The 17,770-nt window shown below is 48.4% G+C and overlaps 1 protein-coding gene and 1 long non-coding RNA gene across 4 annotated transcripts in view; one reads left to right on the forward strand and one right to left on the reverse strand.

Moving 5' to 3' along the window:
* The window catches only part of Map3k13 (mitogen-activated protein kinase kinase kinase 13), a 144,395-nt gene that overhangs the window by 14,517 nt on the left and 112,108 nt on the right, over positions 1–17,770 (reverse strand). For all 3 annotated transcript variants that reach the window (NM_001443859.1, XM_087576087.1, NM_001013978.2), the window contains 7 exon segments: positions 4,543–4,680; positions 7,459–7,575; positions 9,570–9,679; positions 12,135–12,243; positions 12,762–12,920; positions 13,391–13,549; positions 15,254–15,445. In NM_001443859.1, coding sequence (NP_001430788.1) covers positions 4,543–4,680; positions 7,459–7,575; positions 9,570–9,679; positions 12,135–12,243; positions 12,762–12,920; positions 13,391–13,549; positions 15,254–15,445 — 984 coding nt within the window.
* LOC148002688 (uncharacterized) lies at positions 1,444–10,594 on the forward strand. The gene is made up of 2 exons (XR_015633666.1): positions 1,444–1,670; positions 9,915–10,594. It is a non-coding gene; the product is annotated as an uncharacterized LOC148002688 (long non-coding RNA).

Genomic DNA, 17,770 nt, shown 5'->3' on the forward strand with positions numbered 1-17,770 from the left:
CCTGCCCTGCCCTGCCCTGCCCTGCCCTGCCCTGCCCTGCCCTGCCCTGCCCTGCCCTGCCCTGCCCTGCCTTGCCTTGCCTTGCCTTGCCTTTCTCTCTGATCTCTCTCCCAAGATCTCTGAATCTCTGACTTGGAAATGACTGAACTATCTAAATAATCTAACAGTTCTACCTCTGAAGGTGACTGTCAGAAGTGTCCTGCAGGCTGCCTGCCCTGGGTTTGGCTCTCGGTCTCATTTACTAAGCCCCTGGTCGTGGCTGCAAACTCTGAAGCAGTTTTCACGGCCAGCATCAAAGTGAACATCAACTCATAGTCTTAAGTCACATGCTTCCTTATGCTTCCTTTTGCTTCCCAGGCACACTTGGTCTCAAAACTGTAGGCAGAGACGAGTTGGTGGCTGGACTGTCCCTACCTAGGACCACGAAAGCCTAAAACGAGAGCTGTGCTGGCCGCCTCTGAAAGCAGCTTCTCAGCCAGGGAGCAGAAATGGCCAGGACGATAAGTAACTAGGCGCCTAGACTTAGGTCATAGCGTGGTCGTTAGAAGTTGGGACTGGAGAGGTCTATGCTGCATTTGCACAGTCTTCTTAGCACTCAGGAGATAAAGCAACAGCTAACAAGTGGGAAATTAAGGCGTCTCCACAACGCAAGAGGCAAGGAAAATGAGTGAAGCCTTCAGACAAGGGTAATGATCTCTGCCAGCTATAGAGCCAGCAGGGGTCAGTGTGGAGAAAAACAGAGACCCCCAAACAAACAGGAAGTGACCAAATGAAAAAAAAAAAAGTAGGTGAAGGAGCTGAATAGAATACCTTCAAAGGAAGAATCACAAATGGCCAGTGAAGACTCTGAAGTGTGCAACAGGGCTGAGGGATGGCTCCACCAGCAAGGTGCTTGCCACACAAGCTTGAGGAAGTGAGTTTGATCCCGCACCCTTGGTTAAAAAAAGGAACCCCAGCTTGGAGTGGGGCTGAGTGGGGGTAGGGGAAGGACGAGGCAGGGACAGGTAGATCCAGCCCAGCCTATTTAGTGAGCTCTAGGCCAGTGTGAGACCCTGTTTCAAAACAAACGAGCAAACACCAAAAAACCTCAAAAAACAATGTAGATGCCAGGAGGAACAAGTCAAGAATGACCTCTCTTCTCTGTATGTACATACATGTGCAGCTGTACACATATGCACATGTACACATGTACACACACACACACACACACACACACACACACACACACATACCACACAAAACTACTGTGAGGTTCCTTCTCACTTCAGTCAGTGACTTTCACCAAGGAAAGCAAATGAAAGACATTGCTGGCCAGGATGTGAGGAGGGAATTATTTACCATTGGCGGGAGGGTAAACTGGTGGTTCGGCCACTGTAAACAAATGACAGCCAGTGCTGGCCAGGATGTGAGGAGGGATTTATTTACTGTTGGTGCTGCTGCTGTGGAGATCAAGCGGATCCTCACAGAGCCACAGCTAGAGTCACCACATGACCAGTCTTACCACTCCTGTGGAAATACCTGACGGGCTGCGTGCCCCACTACTGAGAATCATGCACACACATGTTCCTGCAGCCTGGAAATGAGGTGCATGTGCATAACAGAATTTTATTCAGCTGTAAAGAAAAACTATGGGAAATTCAGAAAAGCAGATGGATCTGAAAACTATTAAGGTAACCCAGGCTCAAAGACAAATTCCCCTGTTCTCTGTCATATGTGGACACATGTGTTTATGGGTCAGTGGATATATATGGAGGTCAGGAAACTAGGAAGAGGCCCCGGAGAATCAGGGGAAGGGCTTTCCGGGAGATGAGTGAGTGAGTGTGTGTGTGTGTGTGTGTGTGTGTGTGTGTGTGTGTGTGTGTTTACGGAATACATCTCTATGCGCAAGGAGGGGAAAAGACTGGGGTGGAAGGGTTTAAGCAGGGATGGGGAATGAGAATATGGGAGGTGGTGAAAAAGAGAGAGAAGAAGGTTGTAGGGTCAACGAGATCTAAGCATGTATGAAAATGCCACCGAAAAAAAAAAAGAACCAAAAAAAAAAAAAAAAAAAAAAAAGCTGGGGATTTAGCTCAGTGGTAGAGCGCAAGGCCCGGAGTTCGGTCCCCAGCTCCGGAAAAAAAAAAAGAACCAAAAAAAAAAAAAAAAAAGAAAATGCCATAAAAAACCCTACTACCTTCTTATCTTTACTTAAAAGTTAAAAACACATTCTTGGCCTGTGTTTTCCACTTCCTGTTTTCTACGGCATTTTGTTCAAGTCTTACAAGCTCAGGCTTGGGACGTTCTTTCCTTCCGTTAACCTGTCTGGGACGGAGCCAGTTCTTTGGCGTGTGAGAATTATACTGCCCAGTAGCATTTGGTAATTACAAAGGAGTGAAAAGTATTTTAAGATGTCTTCAAAGGCGCTAGGCATCGAACTCAGGCCTCACGCATGCTAAACCTACACGCCTTTAATCCCAGCACTCCGGAGCAGAGGCAGGTAGAGCTCTATGAATTTGAGGCCTGCTTCACAGAGTGAGTTCCAGGACAGCCAGGGCTATGCAGAGAAACTCTATCTTACATATCAACCAACTGACCGACCAACAGGCAAACGAGCAAGTAAATGGGGAAAAGAATGATCTCTCTTTTTTTTTTTTTTTTGTTCTTTTTTTCGGAGCTGGGGACCGAACCCAGGGCCTTGCGCTTCCTAGGCAAGCGCTCTACCACTGAGCTAAATCCCCAGCCCCGGAAAAGAATGATCTCTTAAAAGTTAAACTCTGATTCTGAATGCCAGTGCCCTTAAGGTGATTTCATGTTATTCAAACTTTACAACTGGGTACATTTGTTACCACTCTAGCTACTCAAGGGGTTGAGGCAGGAGGACATTGAGTTTGAGGCCAGTCTGGGCAATGCAGAAGAAGATGAGGAGGAGGAGGAGGAGGAAGAGGAGGAGGAGGAAGAACAGGAGGAGGAGGAAGAAGAGGAGGAAGAGGAGAAGGAGGAAGAGGAGGAGGAGGAGGAAGAAGAGGAGGAAGAGGAAGAGGAGGAGGAGGAGGAAGAGGAGGAGGAGGAAGAGGAGGAGGAGGAAGAAGAGGAGGAGGAAGAAGAGGAGGAGGAGGAGGAAGAGGTGGAGGAGGAGGAAGAAGAGGAGGAGGAGAAAGAGGAGGAGGAGGAAGAAGAAGAGGAGGAGGAAGAGGAGGAGGAGGAGGAAGAGGAGGAAGAAGAGGAGGAGGAGGAAGAGGAGGAGGAGAAAGAGGAGGAGGAGGAGGAAGAAGAAGAGGAGGAGGAAGAAGAGGAGGAGGAGAAAGAGGAGGAGGAGGAAGAAGAAGAGGAGGAGGAGGAAGAGGAGGAGGAGGAAGAAGAAGAGGAGGAGGAGGAAGAGGAGGAGGAAGAGGAGGAAGAAGAGGAGGGAGAGGAGGAGGAAGAGGAGAAGGAGGAAGAGGAGGAGGATGGGGAGAGTTTGGGGAGGGGGAGGGGGAGGAGGAGGAGGAGGAGGAGGAGGAAGAGGAGGAAGAGGAGGAGGAAGATGAAGAGGAGGAAGAAGAGGAGGAGGAAGAGGAGGAGGAAGAGGAGGAGGAGGAAGAGGAGGAGGAGGAAGAGGAGGAGGATGGGGAGAGTTTGGGGAGGGGGAGGAGGAAGAACAACAAAGCAAACATATTGATAAAAGTACACAGATCACCGTGTCACAATCAAGAACTGAGTTGGCTCAGATCTGTTTCTAAGGGTTATAAGAATGGAAAGAAGTCCCATGGGCCACAACGACACGATTGAACCATGAGGATACTGGTGTTGAACGTGACAGGGCGACATGGCTGGGTGCTAACCCAGGTCTGCCTGTCCTTGCTGTGTGCTTCTCTTCCCTGTATGTGGTGCTGAGACAAAGTGTCTCAGGTAGTAAAGGTGAGACCTCTGGGGTCTGTGTCATGCTGTCCCTCACCTTCCTGTGTGGTTTCATCTACAGCCCAATATGCAGGTAGTGAGCTACAGAACGGCTACCCCGACTCTGAGACCACCTTTCTACCACCTCCCACTTGGAGACCACCTTTCCACAACCCCCCCCAGATCACCTTTCCACCCCCTTACTCCGAGACCACCTTTCCACCCCCCAGACCACCTTTCCACCTAACCCTAACTCCACTCTGAGACCACCTTTCCATAACCCCCCAGACCACCTTTCCATCCCCCCACTCCGAGACCACCTTTCCACCCCCCCAGACCACCTTTCCATCCCCCCACTCCGAGACCACCTTTCCACCCCCCAGGCCACCTTCCCATCCCCCAGACCACCTTCCCATCCCCCAGACCACCTTTCCCCCCCCCAGACCACCTTTCCACCCCCCCAGACCACCTTTCCACCCCCCAGACCACCTTTCCACCCCCCAGATCACCTTTCCACAACCCCCCAGATCACCTTTCCACCCCCTTACTCCGAGACCACCTTTCCACCCCCCAGACCACCTTTCCATCCCCCCACTCCGAGACCACCTTTCCATCCCCCCACTCCGAGACCACCTTCCCAGTGCCCTCATTTATCCACTGATGGATGGATGGACGCAGCAGGCTCACCGCTTAGTCTGTACACCAGCCTTGTGAGACACAACCTTCCTTTTCATGAGCTTCTCCATGGCATTGGGGTGGATGATTGGACGGACAGGGTGTCGCTTGTAGGTCCCAGGATACTTCTTTTCCACTGCTTGCTCTCGCCTGTGGGAAAAGGAAAAGAGACACTCCTTGGCTTTGGTAGACAGAAAGGCAGGGCAGAAATTGGTCAAAGATGATGACTGTGGGACTAGACAACATGCTCCCAGTCATCCTACCCTAACTAGAACAGCTAAGATCACACGCACACACACACACACACACACACACACACGCACCAGATGACAGCAAATGCTGGATCAATGTGGGACAGGGGGGCACTCATTCACTGCTGGGGGAGTGCACTCTGCTGTAGTCACCATGGGAAAGAGTCAGAAACAGATCTATCACGTGACTCAGCTAGGCTACTTGGTCATATACAGGAAGCACTCCATATCCTGCCACAGAGGTACCCACTCATCCACGCACGTTGCTGCATTAGTCACAACAGTCAGGAAATGGAAATGGCCCAGATACCCATGAATTGAAGATGGATAATGAAAAGGTGATCTACTTACACAATGAAATATTATTCAGCTATTAAGAAAAAACCAAGATGGGGCTGGAGAGACAACAGAGCAGTTAAGAGCAGTGGCTGTTCTAGAGACCTGGGTATTGACTCCCAAGGTCCACAGGCCATCTGTAACTCCAGCCCAAAGGATCTCATGCCCTCTTCTGTCCTCTGTGGGTACTGCATACACATGGTGCACAGACACAGATGCAGGCAAAACAACGGTAATATACACACAAATTTTTAAAAAGAAAATAAAATAGAAAATTTTCAGATAGGTCCGTCTATTTGGAGTAGCCATGGGGGTCAGGAAAACACTGAGGGGTGCAGCCCAGAGGGGGCTTCGAAGGGAGAGGAGAGAGAAAGCAGTGGTAGAGAAGCTTGAAGAGGAGGAACGGGACAGGAAGGAGTTAAATTAGCATGGGGAGTGGGAGAGCTGGGAAGAGGAGGGGACACAGAAACGTATAAAAAAATCTCTAGAAACTTCTCAAAACAATTAAATGGAAACACACACACAGAGAGAGAGAGAGAGACAGAGACAGAGACAGAGACAGAGACAGACAGACAGACAGACAGACAGACAGACAGACACCAGCGCCCTTACTAGATGCCACAGGCTGACAAATAAAAAGACTGCTTTTGTAGTCTAGGCCTCCATTGAGCTTTCAAAGATCTAAACCATTGCAGACTCTTGCCAATGCTCTTGGTTCCGTCCAGAGCTGGACAGTGAGACCCCATTGCTGACAAGCTTGTATTTGAATTATATAGCACAGAAACAGTAAGCTGGTACTGACCTGGAAGCCCATCTCTATTGGCCAGCTTTCTTAGTGCTGGACGGTTCTACATATGCTACTGGTGGAGGAAAGTCGTTATCAACCTTTCCTGCTGTGAACCTGACACCCACCGTAATGACCATCCTGCTGAGGCACGCTTCCTGGTGCAGTCGTGGCCGGAACAGCGTAGGGGTAATGACTGCTTTCTCATTTGACTTCAGATGAAGCCCACAGCTGGCATCATTTTCAGACTGAGCATCTCTGGCTAAGCTAGTCATTGGCCCTAAAGGAGACCCTCCTATTCTTCTACTAAGTGGACACAGTATCGAACTGACTCCTAAGGACTTCTCTTTACACCCTTAGACCTCTCTGCCCCCGTCTGAGAAGTTTCTGCTTGAAGGAAGCAGTGATTAATACAGAGACCTGCAGCTGACCGAGGTGCGGAGAGTAAGGGGCTGCTGTGGGGTGCTCACCCTCCAGGGAACATAAATGCAATGTCCTCCTCCCCAAGGCTCAGAGATCACGGCAGAAGAAGGAGCAGACAGACTGAGAGCCAGAGGCACTAAACAAATACAAGAGAACAGCGTCCTCTGGAGACAGCAGGACTGTCGCGCACATGAATTTAAAGCGGATCTGAGAGCATGCACCAGCCTCGTGCAAGCTCAAACCAAACCCTAGCAAGGAGAGAGGAGTCTGACGTGAAGTCCCATCCCTAAGCCAAGGAGCTGCTGCTGATGGATAGCTCCTCAGGGAGGGAGAGCTGGTTTTCTTTAATACTGGCCTTAAAGTTGGGGGCATAAAGTTGGATGGGTAGGGAAGGGGGGGGGTCTGGGAGGGGATGGGTAGGGCTGAATATGGTCAAACTCAGCTCCTTCTAGGAAAATTCTCAAGTAACTAATTTGAAAAATGCCTCAAGTAGAAAAGAGGCGTTCATATTAATACAGTGTATAACACTGTAAATAAATGTGTACAGTAAATTATCTGTTGAACAGGGAGGGGCGTGGCCAGGATCTTCATTTGCCTACAGGTTCTGGCCACATTTAACAGATACAACAGCTCGTTGTACAACCAGGCTGCCACTCGAGTTTAAGCAAACAATCTGAAGGGACTGAATTTAAATTAATTCAACTTTATTCTGTCCTTAGCTCAAACTCGTGCATTATCTTTGTCTTCCTCAGTGCGATAAAGGTCAGAAGCTTTGCTTATTTGGGGTCAAGACCCCCTGGTCATTTTGGCCCCATCGGGGATCCCTTGCACAGTTTCCAGCAGTACTTTACTCCCCAGAAGTCAGTGAGTCTCTGCTTATCCACACGAAGCTCTTCTGAGAATGAAGCCCGTCTCTGAGCCATGTGGCAGAGTAAAGCACACACGCTAGCCCAGCCAATGGTCCTGTATCAGACCTGCAGCAACTCTCGCATGTGCACCTCACCCATGTCCTTAAGGAATGTTGACTAGTAACTAACGTCTGCATGTCCGCTGTCACGGCCCCACGCAAGAGCACCAGGCCCTGCTGACTAACAGGTTCAAAGCAGCTAAGACCGGCCCTGGCTGAATACTTACTTGAGGAGCTCCTTCTCCCGCATCTCCAGCTGCAGCATGATGGCGCTCAGCTCCATGTACAGATTGTTAGCCCGCTCGAGCTTCCTCTCATAGTGCTCTCGAATATCCAGGGCATGCCTGCCGATGAGAGCACAGCGTCAGCTCTGATGACATGCACAGTGGCTTGCTGCAAAGCACTAGGCCCAGGGAAATCTAAGCTGTGTTTACCCCAAGGGCCCCACCAGCCATTCAGAGAGCCAGGTAGACCACATATAAAGTAAGAATTCAGTCTGTGTGCACTGTATAGTCCTTCATTTGTGCCCCATCAATACAATATAATGTCCTTATATGCTAATGGGAAGAATTTAAGGATAATACTAGGACCACAGACTTATCACTGCACAGAGTGTGTGGTCTTGGTGCTTCCCCGCAGATCCAAATGTAAACCTGTACTGGAGGAGGCGGCAGGGAGGTATTAAAGGGAACCATTGTTTCTCCACCATGTGAGGACACATGTGGGTGCCATGATATGATAATGACATGCTAATGATGTGATAATGACATGCTAATGATATGATAACACACACTAATGATATGATACTGAATATGATAATGATATGATAATGATATGATAATGAATAGGATAATCTTTACAGATACTGAGTTTCCTGGTGCTTTGATGTTAAACTGCTCCACCTCCAGAACCATGAGCAGTACATTTCTTCTGTTTATAAATTGCTAAATTATGGCACTTCTGTTACAGAGGCTTAACTGCCTAATACAGTTGAGGCCAGGAACTAGAACTTGTAAACTCCTAGCTCTGATGGCAGGCACTGAGAACAGTGGAAGTGCTCTAAGAATCTCTGTTGTAAAGGACGTTAAAGGAGGGGACGGCTGACAGGAGGGTAGAGAGTTCTACATGAAGGTGGCTATGCATGTGGTGCACACATTCCACGGTGTCCGTGTGGAGGTCCAAGGTCAACCTTAACTGTTGTTCCTCCCCTACTGCTGTGCCGGGGGTGCTCTCTGTCTGCCTCTGCACTGCACACCCCACACTGGCTGGCCCAGAGCTTCTGGGACTCTCCTGTCTTGCCTCCCATCTTGCCCCAGGAGCTCTTGGACCAGAGGCAGCTTTGCCCTGCTTTGTATGGGCTCTGGCATAATAGAAGAATTCAGTTCTTCATACTCCTGTGGCAAGACCTTTTCACCGAACCATCCCTAACCACAGGGTAACCTTTTATTGTTCATACGTTAATTATTTTTTTAACTGATACAAAAGTTGTGCCTCTTTATGAGGTACAAAGTGATATTTGGACACATGTATTTGTTGTACAGTGTTCAAATCAGGGGCTGGAGAGATGGTTCGGCAGATAAATGTATGGATGGCTCTTCCAGAGGTCTGGAGTTCAGTTCTTGGCACCCCTATCAGGTAGCTTACAACCACCTGCATCCCAGAGCATCCGATACCCCCGGCCTCTGTGGGCATCCACACTCATGTGTTCATACACAGAAATAAACATAATTTAAAATAATAACAGTGGAAAAAAATCAGGGTAACCATGGCAATCTCCTCCAAAAAGATGATTGTTTCTTCATGTTGGAAACCAAATCCTTTCTTCTAGCGTAATTAAAAATTAAAAAATAATCCCAAAGTTAGGTGTGGTGGCTCAGGCCTACAATCCTTGGGCCCAGGAGGCAGAGGAAGGCAGGCAGGTCCTGTGATTTCTAGCAGCATGATCTACATACTAAGTCCTAAGCTTGCAGGGACCACACAGAAGCAAGCAATGAAGGAACCCTGAGTGAGGGGGAAGCGAGCTGGGCAATCAAGTGCTTTATTGTTACCTGTCGTCACCTAGTGTGCACGAGAATCGAGGAACTTTCTTCTAATTATAACAGCACCCGCCAGCCAGCTTCTCCCACCCCATCCCTCTGCACATCATCCCAGACTACTGTAAGCACGGTCCTAGTCTCTGCTTCTTTGAGATCAGCCTTTCCAGACTCCCCAGTATGGTTAAATTTAAGCAACGGAGGAAAAGTGAGTGGAAAGATGAGGGGAGAAGGAAGTGGCGGTTCCCCAGTGTCCCGGCTCATTTCTGAACATGGGGGTGAGAAGAGGGGCGGGGTCAGCTGACCTGAGCTCCTCCCTGCGGCGACGAATCAGTTCTTCATCTAATCGATGAATACAGGTCCCTTCACTTTTGATTTTCTCGAAATGTTTTTTCACTTCTTCTCTCCATTCAGCCTGAGTGATGAAAGTTTAATTTTGTGAATGTCGCAGTTTCTTTCCCTGATGTGTCCACAGGACCATGTACAGGCATTTCCTTCTGTGCCTCTACATGCTCCCCCCGAAAACTTCCTAGAAGAGCTCTGTCAGGGTAAGTGCTCAGGAAGCACTGTGGAATCAAACACATAACATCCTCACAGCTGTAACTGCAAGCCCTGCCCACTGTCCTGACACAGTGCCGTCTCTTTTCCAGGTTCTCCACATCAGAAACAGCACAGGGAACAGGGACCATCCCTCTTGGACAAGCACGCTCGACTGAAGTCAAGAGAGTATGGACGCAGAAAGAAAGTCCTTAGGACTGAGGGTCACATGTCTGGGAGGTTCTGGGCGATCTTCACATCCACTGACACACTGGCTGTGCTTAAGAAAAAGCCTAAGAGAAGGTGTGGAGCACAGTGTCCCAGAGCAAGTGTGCAGCAGAACAGGACACTGCACAGGAATGTGAACTGAAGGAGAGAGGGGAGGGAGGAAGGGAGGAGAGAGAGGGAAGGAGGAGGGAGGCAGCCCAGTAGGAGGCAAAAGAGACAGAGACAGCCCCACTCACACTGTTAGGAGTCCCACAAGAACATCAAGTACACAACCGACTATAACCTATATGCAGAGGATGGGTCAGACCCACACAGGCCCCCCGGTGGTCACTCCAGTCTCTGTGAGCCCGGAAGAGCCCTGCTTCGTTGATTCTGTGGACTGTGTTCTTGTGGTGTCCTCAACGTCCCCTAGCTCCCACAATTCTTCCTTCCTTTCTTGCTGGGGATTCCCTAAGGTCTGTCTAGTGTTTGGCTCTGGGTCTCTGCGTCTGCTCCTGTCCTAACATTTTTTTTTTGCATTTAATTTAGCACGTTTTCAGTCAATAAATGTATGTCATAAAATGTCTCTTCTGAGAATAAATCTTTGAAACAATATTGGAAGCCACTGCAGAGATGGAAGTCACATCAGAAAAATTCATTTTAGAAACTTAATAACATTAAGTGAGGAAAAGACAGGTGTCCGATATGAAAGTTAGTACTAATGGTTCAATTCTAAGTTGGGCCTGTAGTGCAGGCCTCCAAGCCCAGCTACTTAGATGCTGAGGCGGGAAGAATCCCACGTTCAAGAACTGTCTGTGCTGTAGAGTGAGTTCAAGGCCAGCCTGGGCAACTTAGCAAGACCTTGTATAAAAACAAAACAAAACACGAACAACAGAAGTCGAAGGTAAAGCTCAGTGGCAGAGTGATTGTCTAACACTCAAGACGCCCTAGGTTCCATCCCTAGTGTTGACAAAGTGATGGTGACGATGACGATGATGGCTTTGTACACACAGAGGGAGAACTTAGGCCTCCATCTTTACTGTTATGCCTTGTGATCTGGCCTGCCTCTGTTAGGGACAGGGAATGTGTCCTCACTCTGCTTGCTCCGTGCTCACAGTGACAGTGGTTAGAGCACCGTCCTTAGGACATTTCCACCCAACAGCCACTCCTCCCGTTCTCTGACTCCATGCCTGTCGAGCCCACTCTGTCATCAGTCTGATGGCCGGTGACTTGCTTCAGCTGATGTGGCACTACGGCAAGCACCTGTACTGCTCTTGCTTTCTCGATCTGTTTGTCACCATGAAAACAAACAGGAGTGAGGAAGCTGGCTGAGCTAGCCTGTGGCCGAGCTAGCCTGTGGCCGAGCTAGCCTGTGGCCGAGCTAGCCTGTGGCCGAGCTAGCCTGTGGCCGAGCTAGCCTGTGGCCGAGCAGGTGGCCAGGGAAGACAGAGGAACTAGCCAGAAGTCAGCACACCTGCTAAGGAGACCACCCGGAACCGGCCACCTTCCTGCTAACCTGGGATCCAAAGCATCATGAAAACGGTCTGGCTTGAACTGCCTACAGAATGGTAGGTTAAACAAATGTGTATTTTTTTTTAAATATTTATTTTATGTATGTGAGTACACTGTAGCTGTCTTCAGACACACCAGAAGAGGGCACCGGATCCCATTACAGATGGTTGTGAGCCACCATGTGGTTGCTGGGAATTGAACTCAGGACCTCTGGAAGGGCAGTCGGTGCTCTAACCACTGAGCCATCTCTCCAGTCCCGTGCATTTTTTTTTTTTTTTTTTTTTTACATGTAAGTTGTGGGAAATTTTAGTACAGTGGAGGCTAACAGATGCTTTACAGCCTAATTCTGCTGTGCCTCTGACTGGTCCCCAAGTTCCCACCCTCGTTTCCAGGTTTTGTGCATCAGAGTGAGCAAGGCCTTCATGAAGAGCTGCAGCGACATTGATTCTAGCATAGGCCGGATGCAGCATTCAGACCCTCACTCCTTAAACGACGTCACCAGGATTCACAGTCACGTCTGCCGACTACCACAGTTACTGTCATATGGCGGTTACATGGCTAACTGATCCTTGGCTGTCTCTTCAGTCCCATGAGGTAAGAATGTCCTGGCTTACCTGAGACTTGAAGTACGTTTCTTGAGGGGTGGCAAGCACATCTGCAGAGGCAATGTCCAGATGCATGAGTGTCTGCCGGAAAGAAGGCCGGTTTCGAGGCTTACTCTGCCTAAGAGGAAAGACAGCATGTTCATCTCGGAGGCTGTGTCTGGGGGTAGGGCGTGGGGGCTGTGGTTTTATTCTGCTTTATGAAATACACATTTTATTCCAAGAATTGCTATACCCCAGACAGTTTAGATGTACAGGAAAAACGGGACTAGGATAAGGCTCTACTAATGGCCTGGAAGCGTAGGTCTGTGACCTCCTGGGGACCGTGAAGTGATCTTAGTCTTCAGCTGTTAGGGAGGGGACTGTCTCCAGACTTCACAGTGAACCCTCGCTTATATTTTCATCAGTCACACCCAATTCCATGCACAGGAGATGGCTCCACTTTACCATCAGGCACGCCTATTTTGTAGGTAACGAAAAGTCAGAACCAGCATTTGGATGCAAGGTTCTAAAATTTCGCAGCTCTTGTGATCCCACCACAGTGTGGCTCCTTCCAAACCCTGTAGAGGTGTCTCTGCTCTTTTAATAGCTTTTTAGGCAGAGAGTAAGAGAGAACAGCAGCAGAAATGCCTTTCTTACCACGTCTGTTTCATAAGGATTTTGAATCCGTCTGGGCAAGTGGAAGGAACCGGGAGGTGCAAGCTATTGCTGCCAACACCCCAAATGATGGCTGATGAGTCCACGTCCTTGTAGGGGATCTCCCCTGTCAGCAGCTCCCAAAGCACGACTCCAAACGACCTAAGGCAGGTAGGGACGGGGAAGGCGGTTCACTCAGGGGGATGGATTCACACTCAGCCGTCTCAGCACTCAGAGGCTGAGCTGGGAGGATCACGAGTTCAAGGACAGCCTGGGTGCGTGGCAGGTTTCAGGACACCCTGAACTGTATGGTAACTGTATGTAATGACCTATGTCATTAAGACCAAGTAAATTTTATTTAATGTATTTTACTCAAAAAGCAGAGAATTATGCAATGTATTTCATAAAGCCTTCAACACTAGATTGTCGTTCAAAACTAAGTTCTGGTTTTCTAGAAAGTTCCATATATTCATGGAGATGCTGCAGAACTGATCCTGGGTCAAACCTTAGAGGATGTGAAACCGGAAGTGAGAGGCAAAGAAGGGCATTCGAGGAAGGAGAAGCAGGGTGGGAGGGGCAGCAGTCAGGTGGAAGTGGGCGGGGCTTCCAGCCTGCCAGGGAGTCCTACCCACCATATGTCAACCTTCTCAGAGACAGGCTCATTCCGGATCACCTCAGGTGCCATCCACGCAACGGTGCCAGCAAAGGACATCTTGGTGCTTTTATCACTGAGTTCCTTAGATGTGCCAAAGTCTGAAATTTTCACTGCATCTGTGTGAGTCACTAAAACACTTTAAAAAGAAACAAAGACAACAAAGAGATCATTAGTGCTGGTGAGAACTATGAGTGTCAGCAGTGACTGACGCCTCAGCCACCATCTTCTACCCCTCCGAGTCAGTCACAGCTCCCGTTGCTCCTGGGCACCGCATTAGAACCCAGGCACTCAGCCTCCTCCACTTGCTGACAGTGACTTCTGCCAAGCCACACAGTCTTCTAGGCCTCTTTCCTCTCTACCACCCACAAGTGGGACCATGGCATTAGGTGTGTATCACGTTCAAGGGATGTGTCTGAGCTAAGAGGAGTGCTGGGTCTTCTCCATGCCACGGACGGGCACCAAGAACCAAAGTTCAAGCAGGTTCCATACAAGGCATGTTTTGCTTTCACGAGAGCCATTTACAATGCGCCCCGGAACAAACTGCCTCTGCTAGTTTTAAAGGTGGATACAAGTGAGAATGATGATACTTCCGCACCCCTACGCGCGCGCGCGCGCGCACGCACACACACACACACACACACCACACACACACACTACACACAAACTACACACATACCACAAACACACACATGCATACACACTACACAAAAACTACACACATACCACAAACACACACATGCATACACACCACACACAAACACACACACAAACTATACACACACACCACAAACATACACATATACACACACACTATACACAAACTACACACTTACCACAAACACACGCACACACCCATACACACACTACACACACATACATATACATACTACATACACTACATACACACTACACATACTACACAAGCACACACTACACAAGCACACTCTACACACACACATAAACATACTACACACATACCACACACACTACACATACACACAGTACACACACACTACATACACATACTACACACATACTACACACACACTACACAGACACACACTACACACACACTACATACACACTAGACACACTCTACACACTACACACATACACACACATATACACCACATACACTGCACACACGTGCACACGAATGCGCACACACTGGCTTTACCTGAAGAAACTCTCTCAACATGTTAGAATGTTAATGATTGGGGCACTGGGCCCTAAACACTACAGGGCCCTATCTATTTCTTACGGCCATTCTGAACCTTGTATCAGCTTATTGCTTCCTGTGTTACACTCTCAGAAGCTCAAAGCCAAATCTGAAGGGTACCTCAGATAACTGTACAGAGCCAAATGTGGATTGATAGCTTGTGAATCTGTCCTCCCCTCTGTGCCGGGGACTGAATCAAGCACTCCACCACTGAGCTGCATTTCCATCCCTTCTCTCTAGTCAGTCATTTTTTATCTTGTTGTGTTGTAAACATTTCTGAAAGTCAGTTAAAGTGTTTTTACAGTACAGGAAAACCACAGCCCGAGGTTTCGAGTGGGGGAAAGACCAGCTTTAATTATTGATATGACGAACGATGAATACTTCAGATCATGATGAAGTTTGTGCATAGCTGAATAGTTCAAAAGCCACAGAAGGGAAAGCCTGAGCTAAGAGCCTGGACACGTCCCACCGCAAGGGACAGCTCAACTTCAGTGCTAAGACACGTAAGCAGTTACCCACTGTGTGGCTGAAATGGAATGACAGTGTGAGACTGTCCGCCTCACTTGACACAGACGTCTTTAAACAAGGAACAAGCAGGCGAGCCCCGAGCCCAGGACTCACTTGGGCGACTTGAGATCTCGATGTATAATCTTATGGAGATGGAGGTAATTCATTCCACTGGCGATCCCCGTGGACCAGTCCACGAGCAGCCGGGGCGTGATCTTCCTGCCGGCCCTCAGGACCTCGTACAGCTGTCCGTGGGCACAGTACTCCATGATGATGCAGTAGCACGGGGCCTGAGTGCAAACGCCCCTTTGAAGAAAACATACGGGAGTACATGAGTATAGACAACATACATGCACACACATGTGCCTCGGGAGTGTTTGATCCTTACCCACACGATGTCAAAATAATACAGGTAACAGTTCTTAATTCTTAAATACATGTCTTTCTGGTCTACCAATTTCTCTGGTAAGCACATAGGTGATTTCTACTTTCTCCCTAAGTCTAGACAGCAAGAGGCTGAGCTAATCGGGTAGTCTTGTGTGACACCATTCACTCCGAGACAAAAAGTATTGTTTTCTGAGGCTTGGATAGGCTGGATGGGCTGAGTTTTTTTTTAAAAAAATTTAAAATATTTTCCTTTTAAACATAAACAGATTTTTAATGTGCAGAAAATTAAAGTATATATATATATATATATATATATAATTTTTTTTTTGGTTCTTTTTTTTGGAGCTGGGGACCGAACCCAGGGCCTTGCGCTTCCTAGGCAAGCGCTCTACCACTGAGCTAAATCCCCAACCCCGGATTTTTTTTTTAAATCTTAGAGAAGCATCCATGAACGACAACTACAAGTAGGTAATTGATCAGCGCATAGAGACCACTCAGGGAATAGCGTAAGACACGTAAGAAAGCAAGGGTAAATATGCCTGCATGGACTCAGCTGGCATGGACAGGAGCGGTCTAGCAGAGACACATCCTGTGAGCTTTTCTCCTCACTTTGACAGATGAGGAGTCATCATCCCACCTGTCCCCTACTGTGACAAGGCTTTCAGGCAGCTAGAAATAACAGCTTTGTCATCAGTTCTAATTGCTACCTTCTCTTGGGATTGAATTCTATTAGAAACAGTCAAGTTGGTTTTTCTTAAAGTAAGAAAATATGACTATTGTCTTCCTGTCTTGTACTTTTTCTGCATGTGGCTCTTACTAACTTCAAATGAATCTGTAAACACAGAAATATGTGCTAAAACCCACCCATGCCTTCCAGAGAGTCTTGACTATGACTGACCGACCAGAGCAACAAATGACACACGACTGTAAATGTGACTGTGCCATGACCCTGTGTGAGGGGTCCTAGGCTCGCCATGCAGGGGGATGATTTGAATGTGTTCAGTTCAGTGAGTTGAGCCCCAGCACAGCTCCTCAAACCCAACAGTGCTGAAAGATGCAGCCTAGGTAGAGGACTGGTAGGGCAGGTGGGAAAACGGTAGGAAGGGAAAAGACAGCAACACACTCCTCCCCTCAGGACCCCTGTCCCCTTAGGATCCGTGTCTACCTCCGTTACTCAGGCACGAGCCTGGGAAGCTCTCCTATTGATGACACACAGCTTCCGGCATGCCAAAAAGCCCAAAGGCATACACCAGTCAGTCGTAGTGATCTGGGTTTCGAAGCTCTCAATCCCTTCTTCCATAACGGAAAGCACAATCATTTCAGTGAAGGAAAATGGAAGAGAAAAGACGGTCTCTATTTGTCTGTCTGTCTGTCTGCCTGCCTGCTGAACATTATCCTTCTGTTAACTTGAAATTTATGACTCTGAAAAATTATATTTAGCCTCTAAAGGCTAACATTTTCACCAGGGCACTTGATGACAGGATTATGACAGTGGCTGTCCTCTGCACAAAAGTCCCTGCCCTGAGCCTCAGTACTCCAGCAGACGCAGGTCCTCCATCCCACACCCCTTCTTTTGCTGTAAGGATCTCACGAGGGAATCCAAACAGCACTGCATAAAACCGTGCCCAGGAATCAACTCTATTGCTTTCTCGGGGATATGAGTCACGTGGCATCTTTACTTCATAAAAGTAGTTTTCCAGAGGAGGAGCGCTTGGGGCTGCTGGGGAAAGTTTCTTGCTCCTGAGTTAAGGAAGGACAAATTGTTAACTTTTTTCCATGTTTGCTAAAGCCTCATTGGTTGCACCATACTACCTCCCAAAAGTTTAGAATAGGGTCCGACATGCTAAAGACAATTTTCTGTCTTCTGTCTCACTTGGGCTACAATTCCAGTCCTTCATTCTTCCTCTTTAAAGCCAATTCCTTTCTCTTGTTCAGGCTTGTGGATGGACAGCTAAAGTCTTTTCCTTTCTCTTGTTCAGGCTTGTGGAGAGACAGCATAAAAACAGACAAGGCAGGGAGCTCAAGGGAGCGGCTCAGGCGGATGTAGACGCGCCTGAGCCCGGCACTTCCGGCCAGTGCTGCATCGCGCTCGTGGTCCCGTATGAGCACAGCCACCCTCCAGCTCCAGTGCTTTCCACAATTTTACCTGAGACTGGCCTCTTCAGTTAGTACCTTTCTTAAACCCTGGGTTGTAACCCCTCGTGGGGCCACTCACCTCTAGGGTTCAGAAAGCGTATGGCCACA

The sequence above is a fragment of the Rattus norvegicus genome, chromosome 11 (assembly GCF_021556685.1).
Source record: "Rattus norvegicus strain SHRSP/BbbUtx chromosome 11, alternate assembly SHRSP_T2T, whole genome shotgun sequence".
NCBI classification, from domain to species: domain Eukaryota; kingdom Metazoa; phylum Chordata; class Mammalia; order Rodentia; family Muridae; genus Rattus; species Rattus norvegicus.